The sequence below is a fragment of the Bombina bombina genome, chromosome 3 (genome assembly GCF_027579735.1).
Source record: "Bombina bombina isolate aBomBom1 chromosome 3, aBomBom1.pri, whole genome shotgun sequence".
NCBI classification, from domain to species: Eukaryota; Metazoa; Chordata; class Amphibia; order Anura; family Bombinatoridae; genus Bombina; species Bombina bombina.
The window spans coordinates 1,242,687,246-1,242,715,063 of NC_069501.1; the positions used below are offsets into that span (position 1 = coordinate 1,242,687,246).

Consider the following 27,818-nt stretch of genomic DNA (forward strand, 5'->3'; position numbering starts at 1 on the left):
TTTCTCCCTTTCCCCTCCCCCCCCTCCCCCCCCCCTTTTTTTTTTTTTTTTTTTTTTTTTTTCTTCTCTCCCTTTAATTCTCAGAGGATATTATCATCCCAAAGGAGGGGAAGGCGAAGAAATTAAGAAAGGAAAAATGTAAAGAATGTCTAAAATAAAAAACTTGACTTTATCGTCCTGGAATGTTGGAGGGGTTTCAACTCCAATGAAACGGAAGATGATAATCTCTCAACTTAAGAAACTTAACTCTGACATCGCATTTATCCAGGAGACACATTTAAACGCGGAAGAAACCCTAAAGTTGAAATTCTCCTGGGTAAATGAAGTGTTCTTCTCACCAAGCATAGGCAGAAAGAGAGGCGTAGCCATTCTCCTAGGAAAAAAAAACCCATATGAAATTCTGTCAGAATATATAGACCCAGAGGGTAGAATTTTGATCTTAAAACTAAGAATGGTTAATTATATTTTTACATTATGCAACCTATATGCTCCTAATAATTTTGATAGAAGTTTCTGGGAATTCCTACAAACTAAAATTTTGCAAATAGGAGAAGGTTATATAATTCTAGCAGGGGACTTCAACATGACCCCAAGAGCACAGATAGACAGGCTCAGGCAAAAACTCAATAACGGTTTGGCTAAAAGAGATAAGCTTGAAGGCAAAATGTTTAAAACTTTATTTAAAAATCTAGCTCTTAAAGACATCTGGAGAACTCAAAACCCGGATCGAAGGGAGTTTACATGTAAAGCCAAAAGTGTAAGATCTTTCTCTAGAATTGACCTATTCCTAGTCACTGAGAATGTGCTGAGAATTGGCACTATATCGAAAATATCACAAGTCACTATTTCAGACCATGCTCCAATAACACTAAAAATACCATTAAACGAAAAAAAATCAGCTACACATCGTTTTTTCTTCCCTAAGTTTTTAATGAAAAACGCAAAATTTAGGGTATGGTTGACAACTAGAATGTCTGAATTTTTTACTATAAATGCTGACACTGTCAAGGATCCAAATATACTATGGGAAGCTGGTAAGGCGGTAATGAGAGGGGAAATTATTGCATACATGGCCGATTATAAGCGCAAGGCGACTCTGCGAGAGAACGAAGTACTGAGGGCACTCACTAATAGCTATAGCAAATATTTATCTCAACCAACATCAGTAAATTGGAAGAGGTACGCCCTTGCTAAGAGAGAGAGAGACAATTTCCTAATGCATGTTGCAATTCAAGAGGATTATAAAACTAGAGCCAAATTCTACAAGCATGGAAATAAGGCAGGAAAAGTATTAGCAAATTTAGTTAAGAACATACAAGGAAATTCTACTATTGATTCGATTTTAGAACAAGGAAATTTACTTCAAAATTCAAGAAAGATTATTGATGCCTTTTTCACTTATTATAGAGATCTTTATTCGTTTAGGGAATCAGATGAAGAAGCCTCAGAACTTTTTTGGGAAGGACTTGATCACCCGGTTTTAAACGAGGAAGCAGTAAGTGGAATCAATGCCCCTATTTCTGAGCAGGAAATCATCTCGGCAATTCAAGAAGCCCGCCTGGATAAAGCACCTGGCCCAGACTTTCTCCCTAATGAGTTTTACAAACTCCTTGCTCCAATTATAACCCCCCACCTAAGAAAAGTATTCAATTATTTCTTTATAAATACTAAACCTATCCCTTTATCTTTCACAGCATCTATTACAACACTAATCTTGAAACCAGGGAAAGACCCCTTGAAAAAAGAGTCGTATAGACCTATCGCTTTACTTAATACGGACTACAAGCTATTGTCATCCATCTTAGCTAAAAGACTCCAAAAAGTAATGGGAGATCTCATTCATAAAGATCAGGCGGGTTTTCTGTCCAGGCGCAATCTAGCTGCTAAAGTTAGGGAATTATTCCTAGTCCTTGACTATTTTCATAATTGTTCTGAAGATCTGCCCCAAGACCAATCTGATATAGCAATTATCGCTTTAGACGCAGAAAAAGCGTTTGATTCTGTCTTCCATCAGCACATTAATAATACCTTATTACGTTTTGGTTTTAAGGATAATTTCCTTCTTTTTATTAATAATCTCTGTACTAAGTCTACAACTAGATTAACTATCAATAAACTTGAGTCTAACTTAATTAACCTTCAGAGGGGTACAAGGCAGGGGTGCCCGCTGTCACCTCTTTTATTTGATCTAGCGATTGAACCACTGGCCCTCAAAATCAGACAGATGATACAAGGGATAAGAATTGGTTCAGTAGAACCAAAAATTGCTCTATACGCCGATGACGTATTAATCTATATGTCTAATACAGCGATTAACATTCCAAGGTTAATCTCGATTACTAACTCATTTGGATCCTTTACAGGTTATAAGCTTAATATCTCTAAATCAGAGTTATTATGGGTCAGGAAAAATGAGGCTTCAATTAGCACGATACCTTTCAAGGAAGTCTTGACTCATTTTAATTACTTAGGGATCCATATCTCAATCAATCCACAAGAGTGGTATACTCTTAATATTTCTCCCATCCTGGCTAGAATTAAAGAATATATGGCAAACTGGCAAAATCTACCGATATCTCTATCAGGACGTATTGCTTTGTTCAAGATGGTCCTCCTTCCTAAAATTCTTTACCCTCTTCAAAATATCCCGGTGATTTTAAAAGTCAAAGATTGGAAAAGTTTAAATAGGGCATTGCGATATTTCATTTGGAAATGTAAAAGACCTCGAATTTCTCTAAATAAACTCTATCTACCTAAGAGGTATGGAGGAATGGCTCTCCCAGACCTAAGTAAATATAGCTTGGTTTTTCTTTCGCGCATCGCAATAGATTGGATCTTAAATAAGGACTATTTTACTAATAATAGTCTGGAGAAAAGTATTATATTCCCTTATAATCCTTCTGCTTTAATTCACTGCCCAATTCAATTAATTCCGAAAAAAGTGAGAGGTCTTCAATCAATATATATGGTTATACAAGCTTGGAAAAAATTAGGGCGCAAATTAAATATTGATCTAACTATTCCAAAATTCCAAGGATTATGTGGTAATCCAGAATTCCAGGAAGGTACTCAAACATTAGTATTTCAAATGTGGCAAAGAAAGGGTCTCCTTTTCCTGACTCAACTTATTGAACAAAGTACTCCATCGATTAAAACTTTTGAAAAGTTGAAACAGGAATTTGACATAAGCAATAAAGATTTTTTTGCTTACCTTCAAGCTAGACATTACCTTTTTTCACTTGTGGAGAAGTATGGATGGTCTTGGTCATGGGGGAAGTTAGATAATTGGCCCATCCTGGCTAAAAATGACTTATCCTCTATATCATGTTGGTATGATCTGTTGATAAGCCAAGATGGAGAATCTAATCTCCAGCAGATAACACTAAAATGGAACTCACTAATACCAGATTTAGATATCGAGGCAGAACAGGTGGGAAAATCTATAGCCACTGTAGCCCAGACTACACTATCCGCAAATTGGAGGGAATCACACATCAAGTTACTTTATAGAACATACTACACTCCACTCAAAGGGTTTAAGTGGCACAATTATGAATTTAACATATGTCCCAAATGCTCTCTTCCGGCTGCTGACATAGTCCATATGATATGGTCTTGCCCGAGAATTAGACAACTATGGAAAAAAGTAGAATTTTGGCTAACTAATGTGCTAAAGCTCTCAACTCTCTCTCTCTCAGTGGCAATGGTGGTATTTCTTATAGAACCTACAACAAACTTAGACCAAATAAAAATTAGGAATGGGGCAATTCTGGCAACAAGAAATTTAATCTTTGGAAAGTGGAGAGACTCCTCAATACCTAGCATCCAGGAAATTAAAAATTATATGAAAAAGCAATGTATTATTGAACAAATAGATGTATCTCTAACTTCTGAAAGGGAGGTGGTTTCATTTTTCCAAAAATGGTCGGTTTTCATTAAGATATTTACTCCAGAAGAAATAAATCAACTAATATATCCCTTTAGACATTCAGAGATAGTCCTATTAGGTCTCTGGTAATAGTTAGACCCTGAACATTTCCTTCAAAACTCTCCCTCCTACTAAATTTTTTTCCTTATTTCCTCAAATTATTCACGGAGGGGAAAAGGAGAGGAAAAAATAATTTCCCCCCCCCCCTTTTTTTTTTTTTTTTTCTTTTTTTCTCTTCCTCCTTTCTCCCCGCACCCCCCTTCCCCACTCCCAGGTCAAATAGGTCGCATTAGGCAGATATTATTTACCATTTAGCCTGAAGATATAGGATGTATAAGAATATTGACAAATAATAGAAAATAAGAGGCTTCATTTATTTTGTTTTTTTCTTTTTCTGTTAATCCAGACAAAAAGTTTGCAATGTTTTGGCATATCTTTGCTTGATCTTGCTTGATGATATACTAATGCATGTCAACCTGCTTGTATTTTTTTTCCTGTCTGTATTTCTTTTTTTTTTTTGACATTATTGTATAAGACTGTATTCTCACATTGTCATGCCTCAATAAAAATAAAGGAAAAAAAAAAAAAAAAAAAAAAAGCCCCAAATCCTATTGTTCAAAACAGCCAATAGGATAAGAGCTTCTGAAATTCTATTGGCTGTTCAAATTAGCCAATATAATTTCAGTAGCTCTCATCCTATTGGCTGATTTGAACAGTCAATAGGATTTCAGTAGCTCTCATCCTATTGGCTGATTTGAATTTCCAAAATCAAATCAGCCAATAGGAATACAAGAGAAGGCATTTTGAAAAGACTCCCTTGCATTAAAGATTCAGTTAACGGCGGTGACCGTATAAAGAAGATGCTCGCGCCAGATGTCTTCAGGATGGACCCGCTCCGCGCTGCCAGGATGAAGATAGAAGACGCCTCCGGGATGAAGATAGAAGACACCGCAGGGATGAAGATAGAAGATGCCGCCGGGATGAAGATTGAGCCGCCTAGATGAACATAGAAGACGCCTCCGGGATGAAGATAGAAGACGCCGCCGGGATGAAGATAGAAGATGCCGCTGGAATGAAGATGGAGCCGCCTGGGTGAAGATGGTGCCGCCGGGATGAAGATCCTTCAAGCTTCAGCAACTGTGAGTACCTAAAGAGGGGATAGTGTTAGGTTTTTTTAGTTTAGGGTTGGGTTTTTCTTAAAAGAGCTAAATGTCCTTTTCAGGGCAATGCCCATACAAATGCCCTTTTCAGGGAAATGGGTAGATTAGGTTTAACTTTATTTTTATTTTGTGGATTTGGGTTTTTTTTGTATACTGTTAGGGGGTGTTTGTTTTTCTTTTGGAGAAAAAGAGCTGATTTCTTTAGGTCAATGCCCCACAAAAGGCCCTTTTAAGGGCCCTTGGTAGTTTATTATAGAATAGGGTTTTTTATTTTGGTTTTTTTTGTTTAAAGTGTATTAGAATAGGAATAATTTTTATTGTTTTGGAAAAATTTTGTTTTTTATTTTTTGTAATTTTAGTGTTTTTTAATTTTTTTAATGTTTGGTTTTAGTGTAAGGCAGCTTAGGTTTTATTTCACAGGTAAGTTTGTATTTATTTTAACTAGGTAGTTAGTAAATAGTTAATAACTATTTACTAACCAGTCTACCTAGTTAAAATAAATACAAACTTACTTGTGAAAACCTAAGCTAGCTACAATATAACTATTAGTTATATTGTAGCTAGCTTAGGTTTTATTTCACAGGTATTTATTTAGTTTTAAATAGGAATTATTTAGTTAATAATTGTAACTTTAATTTAGCTCTATTTTAATTATGTTAAACTTAGGGGGTGTTAGGGTTAGGATTAGGGTTACGGTTAGGTTTAGGTTTAGTGTAGATTGTTGTGATGTGGGGGGCTGTCGGTTTAGGGGTTAATAGGTTTATATAATGGTAGTGATGTGGGAGGCCAGAGGTTTAGAGGTTAATAACTTTATTATAGTGGAGGCAATATTGGGAGCGACAGATTAGGGGTTAATAGATTTATTTCGGTGGTGGCATAAATGATGTTTTTTATTCAGACAGCAGTTTTAATTGCAGTTAATAGTGTCACAATCTCCTAAAGTGTTAAATTTGATGAAATCTGTGAGTTAAGAGGCCATGTATATACAGTGTTCTTCTGAGCTTACACAAGGTACCAAGCATTACTCACCACTAATGTTAGTAATCTCTCCATCTGGACATGGGATACAACTGTAACAGCACTTGGCCTTGCCTTCTTTTTGAACCTTCATGTATCCAGGCAGGCAACTCTCACTGCAGACTGAGACAGGAACCTTGAATTGCAAGAGACTTTTGTTAACTATTCTGCTCAATAATTCAAATGATAGGTTTTGTAAAGGATGTCTCATTACATTATATCCTATAATAACAACACACTTAATAGTGCCACACTGTATTACAACTAGCTGTAGTTGTAGTATTTGATTACTGAAGCTAATAGCTACATTCCATTTTATGTTTTGAAGTGAAACGGGTTTTTAAGAAATATAAACTTACTGAACTAAAACAAAAGGTAAAGAATTTTTTTTTTTTAATAAAAATTACCTTTTAGTTTGCGTCTAATATGTGTTTGTGCTGCAGTCCTGCACTGTGAGTTAACCTGCTGATGCCTCTTCACCTATTGCTACTGTGATTGCTATGTAAGTTTTTCTTGTCTGGCACACAACAAATTTAAAGGGCACATGCAGGCATTTCATGCAAGAAGGGCTGTGCACACTCTTTCATGTGCCTCCCCATTGTTTGTGTCAATTCCCATAGATGTAAACAAAAGTATAAAATCTTTTTGCGCTGCAAGGTAAGGTAAGCTTAAACTCCTATGATATTCCCCCTAAATATATCGGGTGTTGTGTGGAAAAAAGAAAGAGTGGTTTTGGAGTTAAAGCGCAAACGATGCTTAAACCTATTTAAAGAATAAATAAATATTGAAATAATAAATAAATTGATAAATAAATTAGTGGTTACATATAATTAATTGTCAAGTCGGGAGATAACAAGGGAGTGGATTATTTGCTTTGTGGTGTCAGCGCTCAGAAAAGGGTGAATTTTGGAAATATTGCGTAGATGGTTGCGGCAGGATGTAGAAAGCGATTGAATATGGGGGACGAAGGATAGATTTGAGTCAAGTATGACTCCGAGGCAGCAGACTTGGGGCGATAGAGAAATAGTGATGCCGTCAACAGGGATAGAGAAGTCAGAAGTCGGTATAGAGCTTGAGGGGGGATAAGAAGGAGCTCACTCTTGGACATGTTAATCTTTACGTGGTGAGAGGCTATCCAGGAAGAAATACCAGATAAGCAGTCGCTGACATGAGAAAGGACAGAGGGAGAGAGAGCAGGGGTGGAGAGGTAGATCTGAGTGTCATCAGCATAGAGGTGATATTTGAAGCCATAACTGTTGATAAGTTTACCCAGCAAAGAAGTATAGATGGAGAAGAGTAGAGGACCCAGTAAAGATCCTTGAGGTACTCCAATAGACAGAGGCATAGGAGAGGAGGAGTCACCGGCAAATGATACAGAAAAAGACCTGTGAGAAAGATAGGAGTGAATCCAGGAAAGAGCAGTGTCACAGAGACCAAAAGAGCTAAGGGTCTGTAGGAGGAGGGGACGGTCAACTGTGTCGAAGGCAGCTGAGAGGTCAAGTAAGATGAGTATAGAGTAGTGGCCAATATTTTTAGCAGAGAGAAGATCGTTTAAAACCTTGGTAAGGGTAGTCTCAGTTGAATGTTTTGGGTGGAATCCGGATTGCAGTGGGTCAAGCAAGAAGTTGGCGGACAGGAAGTGGGTTAGGCTATTGTAAACTATTTTTTTCAAGGAGTTTTGATGTTAGTGGAAGCAGTGATATGGGTCTGTAGCTTTCAGGAGAATTAGGGTCAAGGGAGGGTTTTTTGAGTATGGGAGTGACTTTTGCGTGTTTGAAAGAAGATGGGAATGAGCCGGTAGAGAGAGATAGGTTGAAGATGTGGGTAAGAGCAGGAGTGAGGGTGGAAGATAGGGAGGGTATTAGATGGGAAGGGATAAGGTCTAGTGGGCAGGTAGTGAGGTGTGAGGAAGATATTAAGGGAGAAACTTCATTCTCAGTGACTGGATGGAAGATACAGAGGGTGGCAGAGAGAGTAATTGGGCCTGTATTTGGAATATTGCAGGTTGGTGTTGGGATGTTGCTTTGGATAGTACGTGTTTTGTTTAAAAAGTAGTCTGCCAGGTCTTGAGCACTAAAGACAGATGGGGGTGGTGGAGCAGGTGGGTAGAGGAGAGAGTTAAAGCTGGAGTTTAGGGTTTGAGGAAAGAGTAGATATGAGAGAAGAGAAGTAAATTTGCTTGGGCAGAAGTGTATGAACGAAGAATAAACTTATAGTGTATGAAATCAGGTTCAGAGTGAGTTTTCCTCCAGACATGCTCAGCAGTACGGGAGCATTTTTGCAAATAGCGTGTTTGCTGAGCATGCCGGGGCTATAACTGATGGGGAGGGGCAAGTGTGTCTAATGCAGAGGAGAGAGTTTTGTTATAGTGGGATGTAGCAAGATCAGGGCAGGTTATAGTGGAAGTGTGAGGGAGGAGACTTTCAATGATTTTTGAAAATTGGAGCAGATCCACACCATGTATATTTCAACAGGTACGGGGGCGGGATGGAGAAGTGGGTTTAGCTGTTGCATTAATATTATAGGTGACCAGGTGATGGTCAGTAATGGGAAAAGGGCGACAGGTGGTGTCAGATATAGAGCAGAGGTAGGAAAATACCAGGTCGATGGAGTGTCCATCACGGTGAGCCAGGAAAAGGGTGGATTGTGAGAGACCGAAGGAGGATGGGTTGTCAATGGGAATGTTGAAGTCCCCAAGAATTAGGGTTGGTATATTTGAAGAGAGAAAGTGAGGAAGTCAGGAGGCGAGGTTGTCAAATAATTGGGAGGTTGGTCCAGGAGGGCGATAGATGACTGCCACTTTGAGGGAGAGGGGGGAGAACAGGCGAATGCAGTGGACTTCAAAGGAGGAGAAGGAGAGAGATGGGATTGGAGGTAGGTATTGATAAGTGCAGGAGGGGGAGAGCAGGATGCCAACACCACCGCCAAGTTTCTCACCTGGCCTAGGTGTATGGCTAAAGTGAAGACCACCATGTGTGAGAGCAGCAATGGAAACAGTGTCAGAAGGAGATAGCCAGGTTTCTGTAATTGCTAAAAGGGTGAAAGCATTTTATATAAACAGGTCATGAATGGCTGTAAGTTTGTTGCAGACAGAGCGAGAGTTCCATAGTGCGCAGGTGAAAGGAGTGTGTGCGTGTGGGATGCATTGGATGGAAATGAGGTTATGTGTGTTGCTTTTATTAAAGTTTCTATAAGGAGTGCGTGATTGGGTAATGGTGGGAATGAGGGTGGGCCCAGGATATGGAGAGATGTCGCCTGATGCTAATAGCAGCAGGATGGAAAGTAAGAGTAGGTGAGAATGAGATTTCTAGCAGTGGGGACATTTCTGTGAGGTGGTGCAGTTTGTTGATATAGATTTTAAAATAGAAAGTAGTTCATGAGAGCTAAGGTATGGAGAAGAAAAGAGAGAGGGACCGATATAAACTGCGTGTGGAGAAGGGTAGGGTATGAGCATTTGAGTCTGCTTGTGGAATAGACATGAGACTGTTAAAAGGAAAAGCAGTAGTGAAAACATAGCAGAATGTTAAGTGCAAAAGATTGTTTTTGAATGGAAATATTTAGCTTGCCTCAAATCTTCTTTAAATCTTGTTCAATTCTTATCTAGTTCTCAGCGCTGCCACTAAAAGATGGTCACTTAGACAGATAGGAGTTTAGAGAGATGGAATACTCTGCAAACACTCTCCCCTAACTGGTCTCACATTTATAAGGCTACAGCACACAGCTGAGTTTAATTGATTGGAGACAGGGAGATAAGTTACACCCAGGTGAGAAGACTAAGAATTGCTACAAGATCAGAGGGATAGATTCAAGAAAGGAAATTGGGTGGGGATTAATTAACTCATTAAGCAAAGTTTGATAATAAAGAGAAGCACATGCTTGGGACAAGAAAGGGCAGATTATAGGAGTAGACAGTTGGTTCACAAGAGTTAAAAACAGTGTAAAAAATCCAGCAAAGACAGAGGGTTTTAAAGGGACATACCAGGAGTTAAAAACAGTGTAATAAATACAGCAAAGACAGAGGGTTTTAAAGGGACATAGCAGGAGTTAAAAACAGTGTAATAAATCCAGCAAAGACAGAGGGTTTTAAAGGGACATAGCAGGAGTTAAAAACAGTGTAACAGTTTAGTTATGAGTTTTATGTAACAGTTTTGTTGCATAAAACTCAAAACTACTGCTCTCTGATGGAGTTACGGATCTTGTCGTTATAGGGTGTAACGCAAGCTTTTTAAAAACTTCTAATGGCTGCGCTATGAAAGTCCCATGAAAAAAGTCATTTTTATGAGTGCGGGACTGACGCTGGGTTACAGGTTAAAAGGCTTTCTGTACAGCTATACCGACAAAACTTGTAATGGCTGCGTTACTGTTTTAACGCTGAAATTGCCATTTTTCAGCATTGAAAGGTGAACGCACATCTCGTAATCTACCTGTAAGTGAATAATTGCTTTCTAGCATGAACTGTGAACGTGTGCCACTATATTTAGAAATTTTACCTGCTTAATAATGCGATCCCAGTATTGGTCATATCGAAATTGAGAACGATTGAAGTTTAAAATACTTATGTCACAAATAGTTTTTAATGAGTATTTGATACTCCTCTATGTATTAACCATGGGGGGGGGGGGAGTAATTGGTTTTCACTTGAGTGAGGAGTTTTTACAAGGTGTTATGTGATTGCACATAGGAATTGATACTTGTACATGAATTTTGTATATAGATGTTTATACACCATTGTGATATAATGTCTGATATAATGTCTGTATTATAGATTGTCTTGAAAAAGGCTTAAACTATACGCTGAAACATCGACTTTGATCTGATGGAAAATATTGGTTTATGAATAAATTGTTATAAATGAAGACCTGTGAGTGCCCTCATACTTGAACTATCTTGTATGTATATATATATATATATATATATATATATATATATAATATATATATTAATATATATATATATATATATATATATATTAATATATATATATATATATATATATATATATATATACATATATATATATATATATAATACAGAATAGATCTGCACTCACTGGGACAACCACTCTCACCACCTCAATAAATGGCCAGGGTGTCAGGAACAGTGGTTATCAATAATACAGAATAGATCCGCACTCACTGGACTTTGAAAAACAAAACGTGGTTTATTGTAGTGACATTTTGGTCTGATGAAGGGGGCGGTTTGATCCCCGAAACGTCACTACAATAAACCACGTTTTGTTTTTCAAAGTCCAGTGAGTGCGGATCTATTCTGTATTATTGATAACCACTGTTCCTGACACCCTGGCCATTTATTGAGGCGGTGAGAGTGGTTGTCCCACAACTACTACTTTATATATATATATATATATATATATATATATATATATATATATATATATATATATATATATATATATATATATATATTGTATTCTATATCCCATTGCCCGAATGTTTCATTGTCAGTATAGATAAAAATCCAAAAGTACAGCCACTCACATGACTTTTATAAATGACTAGGTCCATTAAGCTGCAATTGGGTTTTCATGAGGTTGCAAAACAAAACAAAAAATACTGGACCAGATTATGAGTAGCGCTCTGTTACGTGTGTTAGTAAAATCTTTGCTTTCAACTTGTAATATGGGCAGTACCCGAAGTGGGCAAAAATCTGAAGTCGAGCACAGTAAATGCACGAGCAGGAATGATAAATGGCGCTCCACTCATAATCTAGCCCACTGTCAGAACCCATTACGCTTTTTAACAGTTTCCATCAAAAGAAATCACCCGTCCCATAGAAAATAATAGAAGCCTAAGAAAGCACACAACTACACCTGGTTTCCATTGAATGCGTAAAAGGTTAAACACTGTTAGAAGCTGTCGATAATGTCTCAAACATTACGGAAAACTGAACTAGGTGTACAGTTTACCTTCTGATCAGGCGTGATTACGTTCCGCCCTCCATTTCTGCATTCCTGACCGTGTGGCGACGGATACATTCTAGTTCGCAGGGGTCTGGTTCATATGAGGTGGTGAGTGCCCCAGCCATTGGGGGTGTCAGGGGCCATTTTGTTTTGTCTTAAAATAGTCCATATTGCCATATTCTCTATCCAGTTATGGAGGATACTGATGCTGAGACTGTTCAAATTTCAGACTCAGTTATGGAGGATTCTGATACTGAGACTGTTCTAATTTCACGTTCTTCATCCGGGGAAGAATCCGGATTGGCCTCGTTGACATATGTCATATTCGGTGTGCCGTATTAGAGCACCTGGTTCCTCAGGCTCGGGGAATCAAGGGTCAGCTGAGTCATCCGCCTCTTGGGGTCCTGTCTTCCAAGAGGCGAGTTCCCTACCACTACATTCTTCTACACATGCGGGTAACCCATATTATGATTATTCCTCCACACTGGGCGGCTTGTTCCCCCCGGAGGTTGCAGCACATTTTTGCTTCCACATATTCTTAGCGATTATTCGTCTGCAGAGTCCAGACATTTATGTGCTATCGTGCTGGTGCCCTATTTTTCCGGGTCTACCACCTTGGGGAGGGCCTGTACAGTTACCTGCGGGTGTAACTGTCCCTGAGTGTTGTGCCTTTCATTACAGAGTGGCGCGCTTTTGCGTCTTACTCAGGCATGTTTTTCAGTTATTAAATGATCCTATCCTTCTCGGATACGGGAATTTTCAGTCTGCTTCTAATGGTGCCCTCATTAGACATGTGGGGATGATGTAATCTCCTAACTGTTCTTTTTTTACATCCTTCCCAGTTTTATGGAAGATTAGGGCTCCGTTTGGCTGTTCCTGCGGTAGGCCTGTTTTCTTATTGGGCGTTAACCTACGGGTTGCCTTATATTTTCTTTTTATCCAATTAGGATGTCTTTTATTTTGTTTATTATTTTCCTTCTGGAATCTTAAACTGGGATCGATACTCTCTGTTACGTCTGCAGAAGTGTTTTTGGGGACATGTTAGTCCTATGTTTGTCTGTTTTCTCTTTTTCCCCTCTGAGGTAGGAATTATGCAGCTTGATAGTTATGACCCGGGTGCAGGCAGGTCCTGTTGGGCTCGGTTCTGTCTTGTGGCTGCTCAGACATGGGCGCCATTTCTGATTGGCTGGTCCAGTCGAGGTATGTTATCATTTGTTTTACATCCAACTAAGTATTCTAGAGGACCTGTGGGTCTACAGGGAAGGAAGAATTGTCTCAGTTCTTATAGCCTTAAATTTGGATGACTGGGTAAGTGGAGTTTCCACTGCATCATTCTCTCTTGCGTCTGGTATTGTTGGACCCTAGACTTCCTACCCCATGTGGTGGAGAGTTGGAGGGCTTAGCGCCTTCTTACCGCTGAGTGAGCGGTTTAGCGTTTTTCCTTTGAGGCTCGGGATCAGTCCTCAGCTACTAGTAGTTTGAAGGGTAGTTTGGCTGCCTTGCAGCGCTCGGGTTGCAGAATGTCTAGCTGTGTTTCTGAGACTTTTTGTCTTCCTTTGTGGTCTTCATGTTAGGTCTCCTTTTAGGGTCCTGGGAGATGTTTTTTCCCTGTTAGGGACACTGGGCGTGGTCTCCTTGGGGTTCCTCCTGGAGCTGGGGTTGGTTTGCACCCCTTTCTCCCTGTGATCATCCGTTTATACGGAGGTGATTTGGAGACCAGCCTTTGCTCGAGTGGTTTTGACCTCGAGGTATCCCCTTGCCTTATTGTCCTGAGGCTGTTGGTGAGTCTAGAAGCTCTAGCGTTGTTATACGACTTTTACCGCCTTGGCTCCTTTGGAGAGTGGGACTTCGGCAAGGGGTGGTCTCTTCCTTAGGTCGGGAATTGCAAGATTTTCATTATCCGGGATATCCCCTTTGGTCTGGGTTATTATTCAGATGGGGTGTTAAGTTTGCGGGTATTGTTTGTCTAAACAATTGGGGGTTCGGACCTGTTCTCCCTGGGGCTTCATTCAGCACTCTACCTTGTGGATCCTGTTGGGGGTTGTTACTGGACCTATAGGCTCCAGGGTTGGTTCAGGGTTCCCCAGTTACTGGAAACTTGGGCTATGTCCTTTTACTCTGACTTTTACTTGACCTGGTCTGATTGGCCAGGTTTTCTGAGTGTTGTTGCTCGTTGGGCTTGTTTTGCACCTTAGGCGGTTTCCCTTGGTCAGCTTGCTGTAGTATCCATTGAGTTCACTGCTCTGCAGGTGAATGGACTTGCAGTGTCACTGCTGCTACTGTTGCACATTGGTTGTGTATTAGCAGGCTAGTTTTTAGGGGAATCACTTTCTGAGTTGGGGATTGATATCTCCTTTAACCTGTAGCTTTGTGAATGGTGGAAGGTGCTGCCTTTTAGCCCTTCTCCCTTCTTGGGTGAGAGCTTAGTCATCTTTTTCTGGAGATGTGGTCCCTTTCTTAAGGCTTCTCCTGGATCAGGAGATGGGACCTGTGAGCTTCCCTAACTGAGAGGGGTATTTTCTCTGGGTTGTTTGTTCCATTTGGAGACTTGTTGGCTCTGTGTCAAGACTAGGTTGGACCTTTTGCTAGATCCTTTGGGTCTACGGTTCTGTTGTCTGTTCTAAGGAGTTGGGTTACACCTGTGGTCCAATGGATTGGCTGTGGCCATTCTTCAGCTTATTTTGAGCTGGTTTAGTGGTTCTTCTGTTCCCCTGTTTCAGACCTGCTGATGCTGGGGCTGGCCTGGCTGGGAGTGGATTCTGAGAGATGTTGTCATCTCCAGGATCTAGGTGGGCATAGTAGCTAGCTAGCTCCCTAAGCTTACATGCAGAGGGTCTAGGATTGCTCCACCTCGGGTTCTGGGTGTTACTTCTCTTTCTTGGGGAACTTGTGGAGGTTATGATTCCCCCTTTTTTAGAAGAACTGTGGGTAGGTCTGGCGGCTTGGATTGCCTAGAGTGTGCCCTCTGCCTGGGAGTTGTCTTTTGCAATCTGTTCTTTTGCTGGCTGCTTTTGCTCTCAGCAAGAATTATCTGTGTCTTCCTGAGGATGGCGGTGTGTTCTTGACTCATGGTTTTTCGTCTGGGTCTGTTACACATTTTTTTGTTGCGGAATACTTCTTTGTTCCAAGTTCGGACTTTGTGAGGACACCGTCTTCTGATGTCTTTTGGGTGCTTTTGCACAACGTTTGAGAGAAAGTTTTCTCTGTTTCTATGCCCAGTCCTATACCTTCAGTTTCTCCTGGTCTAGGCGTAGTCTCCCCTTGTCTATCGGGACCCATTTGGGCCCTTGTGAGCTGGGCTTGCTCTGGGGGGTTTTCCTTTATGGATTTGCAACCTTTTGGTTTTTTCTTTCGGTTCTCCTGATCCTGTCCCTTCGGGAGTTTAGGCTGGTGTTTCCTTCTTTAGTGAAGGGTGAGTGGTGAGGGTCCAACTGTTGGGCGATGGTGTTTCCTGGAGGCCTGTTGGCTCAGTTGAGTTGATTTTGTGGTCTCTAGCTAGGCTCTGGACTACCTGCGGGCCAGTGTCCTCTGGGCTTTTCCTTTTAAAATTTTCTCTGCTTCAGACGAAGCTGTTTTTTTTGTGGACAGTGGTTTCAGGCTTGGTGCTCTCAGAATGGGCCGCCTATTGTACACTCCCATCTTGGCATTCAGTGTTCTCTATAGCTTGGGTATTGTTTCTCCAAAAGTAATGAATGCAGCTGGGGACTCTTTCCATTTAAGGAGAAAATAATAAATTATGCTTACCTGATAATTTATTTTCTTCTGATGGAAAGAGTCCACAGCTCCCCGACCGTAATTTTTTATGTGTGGCGTCTTTATTTTATTCTTCTGGTACCTTTCACCCTGATATTTCTTCTACTGTTCCTTGGCAGAATGACGGGGGGATGAGGGAAGTGGGAGGGAGTATTTAAGCCTTTGGCTGGGGTGTCTTTGCCTCCTCCTGGTGGCCATGTTCTTATTTCCCAAAAGTAATGTATGCAGCTGTGGACTCTTTCCATCAGAAGAAAAGAAAATTATCAGGTAAGCATAATTTAGGATTTTTAAAGCCTAGTTCCCATTAAGATATTAAAGTTTACAAACAATGGTAGTGTTTCCCTTTATATATTTAGTGTTATATATAATATTTATTGCTGGCCCGGGTAGAAGATTAAATGGAGTTATTTGCATATTTAAATATCAATATGTATTTACAAACAAAAATATAATCAAGCTCATATCGCAAAATACCCCTCTACATTATTAACCCCTAAGTTATTTCAAGAATCTTGTAGACTAATTGGTGCGCTATGCTCTTATTTTGCTTATATTAAATGATGATATTTTGGGTAACTCATATAGGTTTACTTTTTTGTTCTTATTTTAAATGATTGATTCTATCTGGAAATGTGTGTATATATATATATATATATATATATATATATATATATATATATATATATATATATATATATATATATATATAAAAATATAATTATATATAGATTAAAAAATAAATCAAAACACACCTGAGGAAAAAATTGACTCCATTGAATGGCGCTTTCGTTAATGAAAAACTGGGTATCTCTGGCATCTTGGTTAAAATATCCAACTTCAGTTTGTTTCATAGTTTCATTTGGCAGCCAAATAATGTTTATAATATCAAATCTTCCTGGGGGGTTTCCCTCGTCATCAAAGAACATCTCCTCTTCGCTGGGAGTTTTAAAATGCACTTTCTTTAAATAATTGTTAAGCTAAAAAGCAAAGAAAATATTTTTAAAATCCAAAGCAAAAAACTGTATATTTGCACTTTTTATATGAATGAAGTATTTGTGAAATGTATCTTGTTTTAGGCAATTGGAGCCCCCTCATCCGCATATAGGTGTTATGGAAATCACCTACCAAACAGAGGAACACATTTACCCTCATAGAAAAGTTGTGGTGCCAGCTATCCTCCACAAATATTTCTTGACAACCTGTAGGTGTCTGGGCATAGGTGGTAATTGAGGTTAAACAATTGCTCCTCTCCAAAGCTGTACTCAGATTCTGGCCTTGAATTTGAATTTATGGCCAGATTACAAGTCGAGTGCTATTGCTAGCACGAGTCAGAATAAGCAATATCGCAATCGTGCTAACTTGCATCCATATTGAATTTGCTCTAGCTGAAACAAAATTTATGCTCGTCAGGTTAGCGTGACTGAAAAACTTACGTAAAGGGTGGGGGGTTATAAAAAGTGCACCAAACAAAACAAAATACATTCAAATGAAGTATTACACTCATACACAGTTTCTGATTAATTTGTTCCATATTTATTTATTTCTAAAATATATTACCAGGATGGATACATTGAGATTTCTCATTTTCAAGTATGTCCTTGGTCCACAAAACATTGCATTGATACAATAGGGTACAATAAAATAAAAAAACAATAATAATACACAATATATGCAAACATTTAGCATAGAACAGGCAGTAAATATATAATCAACCATGACAGGCTGCATTCTGTTTCAAAATATGTAGAGAGGGATCTCTTAAAGGATATTAGGCTTGGGGAAGGTAAGAAAGTATGAAGGAGGTTGTTCCATAATTGTGGTGCTCTGTAGGAAAAGGAGGATCGAGCTGCTTTATTTTTGTATTGAGGCAAGCTAAATAATGTGCTGGTACTGGATCGTAGGTTATAGGAGGTGGGAATAGCCGAGGAGAGCATTCTGCTCAGGTAGGGTAGGAGTTTCCCAGAAAAGCTCTTAAAAACAAGGCAGGAAAGATGGAGGGTGCGTCTGGATTCCAGCGACAGCCAATTTAGTTCTTTTAGCATGTCACAATGGTGGGTTCTGTAGTTACATTGTAGCACAAAGCGGCAGAATGAGTTATACAATGTATTAAGTTTATTAAGGTGAGTTTGCGGTGCAGGTTCATATACTACATCCCCATAATCCATGATTGGCATCAGCATTTGCTGTACAATCTTTTCCTTTTATGTAGGGCTGAGGCGGATTTGTTTCTGTACAGGGCACCTAGTTTTGGATAAAGTTTAGATGCAAGTTTTTCTATGTGAAGGCCAAAAGATAGATTGGGGTCTAGCAACATACCCAAGTATTTGAAAGAGTGGACTGCGGTCAGTGTGCAATTTGATTTTGTTTTGATGCATAAATGGGAATTTTCTAGTTCGTGTATTTAGATCCCGTTCCAAAGATCATTGTAACAATTTTGTCAGTGTTAAGGAAGAGTTTGTTTTTTGAGATCCACTTTTCTACTACTGTGAACTGGTCTTGGAGCACTGCTTCAAGCTGCGGCAGATCGGAATTGTTTGCATAGATTACCATGTTATCTGCATACATGTGTACAGTTGAGGATTTGCAGACATTAGGCACATCATTTAAAAATAATGTGAATAGTAGGGGGCCGAGAATAGAACCTTGGAGAACACCACCACACGTGACTGACAGAGGGAGGGAGTCGCTGTCAGAAATGGAGACATATTGTGATCAATCTGATACATATGATCAAAACCAGGTTAGCGGGCGATCAGCAATACCTGAGTTTTTTAATTTGAGCAGTAGTATGTTGTGGTCTACTGCATCAAAGGCCTTTGCAAAATTCAGGAAAATAGCTCCAGTTAGGTCTTCCTGTTCCATGCCAGTTTGGATGTGGTTGCAAACGTTTAGGAGGGCAGTTGTAGTGGAGTGATTTGGGTGAAAACCTGATTGATCAGGGGTCAGATAGTTAGATTGTTGGTAATACTCACACAATTGCGTATGGACACATTTTTCTAAGATTTTTGAAAATACTGGGAGCAATGATATTCAGCAATAGTTAGAAACCAAGGTTATCTCCCCACTTTTATGGATAGGCACTACTCTTGCAGTCTTCCAAAGTTTGGGTATGTATCCAGACACCAAGCATTGGTTAATTAGGGTTGTGACAGGTTTAGCAATCGCCGGCGCACTGAGCTTCAACAGCATTGCTGGGATTTGATCAGGTCCAGACTGGTTTTTCATTTTTAGATTATTAAGGTGTTTCTTAATGACATTGATGGGTACAGGTCTAAAACTGAACTTCTCTATTTTGGGTCTATGCTGATTTAGTGGGGCCTGATCCACATTTGTAGTTTCAGGATGCGTGTCATTTATTAGTTTGTCATCGTGGTGGAGCATCCAACAAAATAATTGTTAAAGGAATTTGCTACTTCTAAGGGGAGTTGCAGGGTTTGGTTGTCCACATTGATAGTGGAGGGTTGGAAGTGGATTGGTGGAGTTTGTAAGTTATTTATGACTTTCCAAAACTTTCTAGGGTTTGATATGTTATTGTTAAGATTTTCACAGAAATATTGGGCCTTAGCCAATTTTGATTGTTTAGAGCATATATTTTGCCATATTCTATTTACACAGTGATCGCTCATAGAGCCAGTATGCTTGAACTTTGATCACAATGAATCCCGAAACTGGTACATTTTAATGAGGTCAACTGTGATCCAATTCAAATGTGCTTCTTTTACTCTCACTTTATGCAGCGGGGCATGCAAATTCCAAACTTGTAGGAGTTCGGACTGAAAGAATTCAACTGCAGAGTCTAAATCTGGGATTAGGTTTAATCTATGCCAGGGGAGGTTCTTGATGTCATTTAGAAATGATTGAAGATTAAATTTTCTGAAGGACCTGGTGATTTTAACCTTGGGAGAGAATTTAGTTGCCTTTATTTTGCTCATGCAGTACACTAAGCAGTGGTCACTGAAATTGTTAGGGAGAACACCTGCCTCCTGGATTCGGTCTGGAGAAGTGGAGAGAATCCAATCGAGTGTGATTATGGCTTTTGATGTTTATGCGAGTTGGGGAGGAAATTTATTGCGTTAGCTGCAAAGTGTTAAACAGCGAGCGACAACTATTATTTTTCGGATTCAGCCAATCAATATTAAAATCTCCTAAAAACAAAATTTTACTTTCTGGGTTCTGAGCTATGGTTTCACTAAGGAGATGTGCTATGTCAGAAAGGGAATGCACAGGGGAGCTAGGTGTGCAGTAGATTCCTGCAACAATGATTGATTTACTGCATGGGATCTCAATTGTGCAAGAAAGGAAATCAAAGGTGGCAGCAGGGGAGCTAGATTTTTGTAAGGGGGTGTACTTTGTGGAATTGTCAACATAAATTACAATGCCGCCTCCTCTCTTTGGTTTATCAATTCTATGGCATGAATACCCATGTATTGCAATGGCAGAGTCAGGTATTTTTGTGGTTAGCCACGATTCAGAGATCACAATGATTTTTGGCTTGTATTGTAAACACCATCGCCTAGATTTAGAGTTTTGCGGCCGCCGTAAAAACCAGCGTTAAGGGCTCCTAACGTTGCTTTTTAACACCCGCTGGTATTTAGAGTTTCCTTACTGACACTCAAACATTTCCTAACGCTGAAATCATTACCGACAACCCAGACCCAGTAGTTAACATCTAACGCCAAAATAAACATCCACGAATCACAAAACAAATATTACACAAAGTACACTTACACTCATACAAACACTACACTATATTTATTTTTCATTTTTAATATTTTCATGTCAAAATAGAAAGGATCAAAGTTGCGAGATCTTGGGTGTTAGAAAAAAAACAACACAAATCCATTTTGCCACATCTAACTAATAATATTATCACATATATACACTCATCTATACATACAAACAATATACACCACATTACATACACAAAGAAGAATTTGATTATGAAATAAATACGATTTAGCTACTTTTTCACACAAGACCATGACGTCACTCACTTTACGCTCAAAACCAGTCTTGGATTTTATTTACACACAAATTTTTAGCCTCCATTGACTTCTATGGGGAAGACGTGCTCGTGTACGAGACAGACAGATTTCCCTAACGCACGCAAAAAGCATAGACAAAAAAACTCTAAATTCCAGCGCTAGAATTCGGAAAATAACTCATGTTTTTCTGCTTTAGCCCGGCTATGACAAATAGATCAAGAAATGGCTATTTCCCTATGGAGTTATGGATTTTACTTCTGGGAAATTCACACCAACATTAAATTGTTGGATACTTTTACATTACATCAACTACAAATCACCATCACTAGTAACAAACATCTTCAACAATTACATGAGATTTAAACGGACAGAAAAATAATTGGAACATTTCAGGATTCACAAACAGTAGACAATTGGAAACACCTCTCATTTACCTTTATTGTAACATTTCATTTATTCAACTCATATGCTTGCAACAACAGCATATCTACATAGGCTTAACACATGATCATTCATGGAGGCACATACATTACTTTTTCAACATTCACTCATACATGTGCATTTATATGATGGGGGAAAAACACATTACATTCTCTCTATGAATCAGGAAACATGAAATAGGGATTTTACTGTCCCTTTAACATCATGATTCGCTCACAATATACCATTAGGAATTATGTACAATAAGAACATCATTATAACAGATTACAGCTGTCACTTTTTGGGAAGGAACAACAATGCTAGACTGCTTTATAGAAGTCAGCATATGTGGGACACAATCACAATATATACGTATATGTACATAACACGTATCACGCAACCACAAAGCAAACATTTATATTTTAATCAGCACACAATAACAATGTAGTAAAATACAACAACACAATGAGGATTTCAGAACTACACAGGCAGGTTGATAATATGATGACGTCATTAGAAGCTTCAACCATACACATTACAGCTTTAGGACTGTACCGCCCCTTTCAGAACTTTAGCACTCAATACTACAATACAACATATACGTAAACAAGAGTTTGGAACATCATTATCATGGCAATTTTAATGGGACACGTACAATATTGACATCTCGCCAATCACTTATATATACAATACTACAGATGACAGCCGGAAGTTCGGAATTATTAATGTGATTTGAAAGGGACACGTACAATATTGACATCTCGCTAATCACTTATATATGCAATACTACAGATGACAGCCGGTAGTTTGGAATTATTAGTGCGATTTTAATGGGACGCGTACAATATTTACATATCGCCAATCACTTATATATACAATACTACAGATGACAGCCGGAAGTTCTGAATTATTAGTGCGATTTTAATGGGACGCGTACAATATTGACATCTCGCCAATCACTTATATATACAATACTACAGATGACAGCCGGAAGTTCGGAATTATTAGTGCGATTTGAAAGGGACGCGTACAATATTGACATCTCGCTAATCACTTATATATACAATACTACAGATGACAGCCGGAAGTTCGGAATTATTAAGTGCGATTTTAATGGGACGCGTACAATATTGGCATCTCGCCAATCACTTATATATACAATACTACAGATGACAGCCGGAAATTCTGAATTATTAGTGCGATTTTAATGGGACGCGTACAATATTGACATCTCGCCAATCACTTATATATACAATACTACAGATGACAGCCGGAAGTTCAGAATTATTAGTGCGATTTTAATGGGACGCGTACAATATTGACATCTTGACAATCACTTATATATAAAATACTACAGATGTCAGCTGTTACTGTATCGTTTACAAACAATATTGCAGCAACATTGATCGATTACATTCTATGCACACATTATACACAAGTATGCACTTTCATTCATGTTAGCGTGGACGTGTGCTTTTTACTATAAGATCACGTTTAATAAATATTTATTACGCATACGAACAAACATTACGAAGATGCACTGTATGTGTGATATTTTACACTTTCACATTGCGATTCATTGGGGAAAACAAAATTTCAGCAAACACCTAAAAAACCGCCCACTTTGAAAGCATTCACGCCGCTCACATACAAACAAGTGTATACAATCAGCAATCATTACGAACTCACTACCATTGGACTAATTGCACTATAAATCCCCCAAACAACATGGCCAAAGTGTCCCTTGTGATCGACATTGTATCAATTCGCTTCTGTGTTTTTGCATACCTTGTTACTCCTTGCGTTCTGTTTGCTCTGCTGTTTGGCTTCATGCTGCTAAGCTTGGCAAATATGGATGACGATAAGATAGACGCTGCTGGTGGTGCTGTTGCCGATGTAGCTGTTCATAGAATCAGGCGGGCTCAGCGGCTCCAAGAGAGACGAAGGGCTCGTTTGGTTAGAGGTCCTCGTGTCTACAGGGTAAGACCCACCTTGGAAACCATGAGTGACTTTGAGGTTTATGACAAGTATAGGCTCAATCGCGAACAGCTCATTAGCCTTTACGATGTTCTTAGACCTCTTCTGGAGCCACATATATGAATAAGGACTGCTGTCCCTGGCATCACTAAGATGCTAAGTTGTCTATACGTCCTGGCCTCCGGGAGTTTTCAATCAGGAGAGATGTACATGCATGGCCTGTCTCAAGGTACATTCTCAGTGGTGTTTGATCACTTTCTGGACGCCATGGTACGTATCAGTAAGCATTACATAGGATTCCCTCAGAATGATGGTGATTGGAGGCACCTGAAGAGGGAATTCTTTGTAATAGCTGAATTACTCAATGTCTTGGGAGCAATAGATTGCACCCACATTGCGCTGCGTGCTCCAGCCGATGACTTGCCCTTCTGAAATCGCAAACATTTCCATAGCCTTAAAGTGCAGTATGTTTGTGACGCACGGATGCAGATTATGCAGGTGTGTGCGAATTTCGACGGGGCTTGTCATGATGCCCGCATCCTCTCTCTGTCGTCCCTGTGGCATCAGTTTGAGGAAAGACAATTTCCCCCTGGGTATCTCGTTGGTGAGTATTTGTGCACAACATGGTTAATTAGTTAGACAATTTCCACTGTAGTCTTAAACTGTTGTTAGTGTAATGTGCAGCTATAGGATGCAATTTAACCATTATTTCTTTCAGCAAATGTCTAGTTTTAGCTCCAAACAGATATGTAGCATGTCTTACCTTAAATGGGCAGATAGAGAATGCAATTTAACCATGTCATTGTCTCTTTCCGCAAATGTCTAGTTTTAGCTCCAAACAGATATGTAGCATGTTCTAGCTTAAATGGCCAGATCGATAATGCAATGTAACCATTTTTTTTTTTTTTTTAGCAAAGGTCTTGTTTATGCGAAATACGCATAGGTAGCATGTCTTAGCTTAAATGGGCAGATAGAGAATGCAATTTAACCATGTCATTGTCTCTTTCCGCAAATGTCTAGTTTTAGCTCCAAACAGATATGTAGCATGTTCTAGCTTAAATGGCCAGATCGATAATGCAATGTAACCATTTTTTTTTTTTTTTTAGCAAAGGTCTTGTTTATGCGAAATATGCATATGTAGTATGTCTTAGCTGAAATGGGCAGATAGAGAATAATATTTAACAAGATTATTATTTTTCAATTAAAACATTTATGTTATTGGATTTTCGTGTACACCAAAAAAAATTTTTTAGAATATAATTTTAATTTTTAAAAAATATTTTCATTTTGTTCTGTTCATAACTTATAGGTGATTCTGGTTACATGAGCCAGCCTTGGCTCATTACGCCGTTACGTAACCCTACTGATGAGGCTCAGGAGCGCTACAATAGGGCGCACAAGCGGACTAGGGCTGTAGTCAAGAGGATGTTTGGGCTCCTCAAAATGAGATTCAGATGCCTTGATAGGTCGGGAGGAACTTTTAATGGGACGCGTACAATATTGACATCTCGCCAATCACTTATATATACAATACTACAGATGACAGCCGGAAGTTCAGAATTATTAGTGCGATTTTAATGGGACGCGTACAATATTGACATCTTGACAATCACTTATATATAAAATACTACAGATGTCAGCTGTTACTGTATCGTTTACAAACAATATTGCAGCAACATTGATCGATTACATTCTATGTACACATTATACACAAGTATGCACTTTCATTCATGTTAGCGTGGACGTGTGCTTTTTACTATAAGATCACGTTTAATAAATATTTATTACGCATACGAACAAACATTACGAAGATGCACTGTATGTGTGATATTTTACACTTTCACATTGCGATTCATTGGGGAAAACAAAATTTCAGCAAACACCTAAAAAACCGCCCACTTTGAAAGCATTCACGCCGCTCACATACAAACAAGTGTATACAATCAGCAATCATTACGAACTCACTACCATTGGACTAATTGCACTATAAATCCCCCAAACAACATGGCCAAAGTGTCCCTTGTGATCGACATTGTATCAATTTGCTTCTGTGTTTTTGCATACCTTGTTACTCCTTGCGTTCTGTTTGCTCTGCTGTTTGGCTTCATGCTGCTAAGCTTGGCAAATATGGATGACGATAAGATAGACGCTGCTGGTGGTGCTGTTGCCGATGTAGCTGTTCATAGAATCAGGCGGGCTCAGCGGCTCCAAGAGAGACGAAGGGCTCGTTTGGTTAGAGGTCCTCGTGTCTACAGGGTAAGACCCACCTTGGAAACCATGAGTGACTTTGAGGTTTATGACAAGTATAGGCTCAATCGCGAACAGCTCATTAGCCTTTACGATGTTCTTAGACCTCTTCTGGAGCCACGTATATGAATAAGGACTGCTGTCCCTGGCATCACTAAGATGCTAAGTTGTCTATACATCCTGGCCTCCGGGAGTTTTCAATCAGGAGAGATGTACATGCATGGCCTGTCTCAAGGTACATTCTCAGTGGTGTTTGATCACTTTCTGGACGCCATGGTACGTATCAGTAAGCATTACATAGGATTCCCTCAGAATGATGGTGATTGGAGGCACCTGAAGAGGGAATTCTTTGTAATAGCTGAATTACTCAATGTCTTGGGAGCAATAGATTGCACCCACATTGCGCTGCGTGCTCCAGCCGATGACTTGCCCTTCTGAAATCGCAAACATTTCCATAGCCTTAAAGTGCAGTATGTTTGTGACGCACGGATGCAGATTATGCAGGTGTGTGCGAATTTCGACGGGGCTTGTCATGATGCCCGCATCCTCTCTCTGTCATCCCTGTGGCATCAGTTTGAGGAAAGACAATTTCCCCCTGGGTATCTCGTTGGTGAGTATTTGTGCACAACATGGTTAATTAGTTAGACAATTTCCACTGTAGTCTTAAACTGTTGTTAGTGTAATGTGCAGCTATAGGATGCAATTTAACCATTATTTCTTTCAGCAAATGTCTAGTTTTAGCTCCAAACAGATATGTAGCATGTCTTACCTTAAATGGGCAGATAGAGAATGCAATTTAACCATGTCATTGTCTCTTTCCGCAAATGTCTAGTTTTAGCTCCAAACAGATATGTAGCATGTTCTAGCTTAAATGGCCAGATCGATAATGCAATTTAACCATTTTGTTTTTATTTTAGCAAAGGTCTGGTTTATGCGAAATACGCATAGGTAGTATGTCTTAGCTGAAATGGGCAGATAGAGAATGCAATTTAACCATTTTGTTTTTATTTTAGCAAAGGTCTGGTTTATGCGAAATACGCATAGGTAGCATGTCTTAGCTTAAATGGGCAGATAGAGAATGCAATTTAACCATGTCATTGTTTCTTTCCGCAAATGTCTAGTTTTAGCTCCAAACAGATATGTAGCATGTTCTAGCTTAAATGGCCAGATCGATAATGCAATGTAACCATTTTTTTTTTTTTTTTAGCAAAGGTCTTGTTTATGCGAAATATGCATATGTAGTATGTCTTAGCTGAAATGGGCAGATAGAGAATAATATTTAACAAGATTATTATTTTTCAATTAAAACATTTATGTTATTGGATTTTCGTGTACACCAAAAAAAATTTTTAGAATATAATTTTAATTTTTAAAAAATATTTTCATTTTGTTCTGTTCATAACTTATAGGTGATTCTGGTTACATGAGCCAGCCTTGGCTCATTACGCCGTTACGTAACCCTACTGATGAGGCTCAGGAGCGCTACAATAGGGCGCACAAGCGGACTAGGGCTGTAGTCAAGAGGATGTTTGGGCTCCTCAAAATGAGATTCAGATGCCTTGATAGGTCGGGAGGAACCCTCCAGTACAGCCCTAGGAAGGTGGCAAAGATCGTTATAGCCTGCAGCGTCCTGCATAATATTGCACAGTGGGCTGGGATGCTTCAGGCTGTCCAGGCCCCCCCGACACCTCCTCAGAGATGAGGAGGATGAGCCTGTTCTAGAGGGGCCATTCCGGGATGAGGGGCTCAATGTCAGAGCAGACATCATCAACCGCCACTTCAGACGGTAAATAATATAAGTTAGATTGGAGTATTGTCAATATATGTGAATTCTAGGGAAATGACAAGTATAGAATTGTTCAAACATGTTAGGATTGTTCATCACATGATTCAAAATTTTTAATTTATTAATATAGGTGATGCTCTGGTCATTGGGTACTGTAACGATAACGACTTTGCGACCTGGTTTTTAAAGACAACATCAGCTGGTAAGTATAAATGTATGGACTGTGGCTGGCAGGAATTTGGCACACAAATACATCATATGGCATACATCTTCAAAACTAGTATTTAGTTTACACATTACTTAAATTTTGTTTACTCAGAAAGGGATCCTCTAGCAAGACTATGGTCCAAAGTCAGATTCAAAGTCACACATTAGAGGTTCGGTCTGCTCAATATGACTCATCTTCACACTTGATTGATAGAACATAACACAAGATGCTACACACGCTTAGTAAGCTAGTGACAGAAATCATTTAAGAAATGGGGGGTGGGAGAGGGGTGCAGAAATAATTCACACACTTGTATTAATCTTTTTATTCACACTTTTTCTGCCATTAGGGAGATGACTTAATCTAAAGACTGAAAGTGAAGAATTCAAGACTGGAAGTGAAGTATTCAAGACTGAA

General features: G+C 39.2%; 1 protein-coding gene across 1 annotated transcript in view; it reads right to left on the reverse strand.

Annotated features, from left to right (window-relative positions):
- The window catches only part of LOC128652687 (vomeronasal type-2 receptor 26-like), a 115,265-nt gene that overhangs the window by 57,822 nt on the left and 29,625 nt on the right, over nt 1-27,818 (reverse strand). Inside the window, exons 2-3 of the mRNA XM_053705618.1 lie at nt 16,531-16,755; nt 6,118-6,241 (exon numbers count right to left, since the gene is read on the reverse strand). Of these exons, the coding sequence (XP_053561593.1) occupies nt 6,118-6,241; nt 16,531-16,755 (349 nt within the window). The remainder of the gene's footprint in view (nt 1-6,117; nt 6,242-16,530; nt 16,756-27,818) is intronic.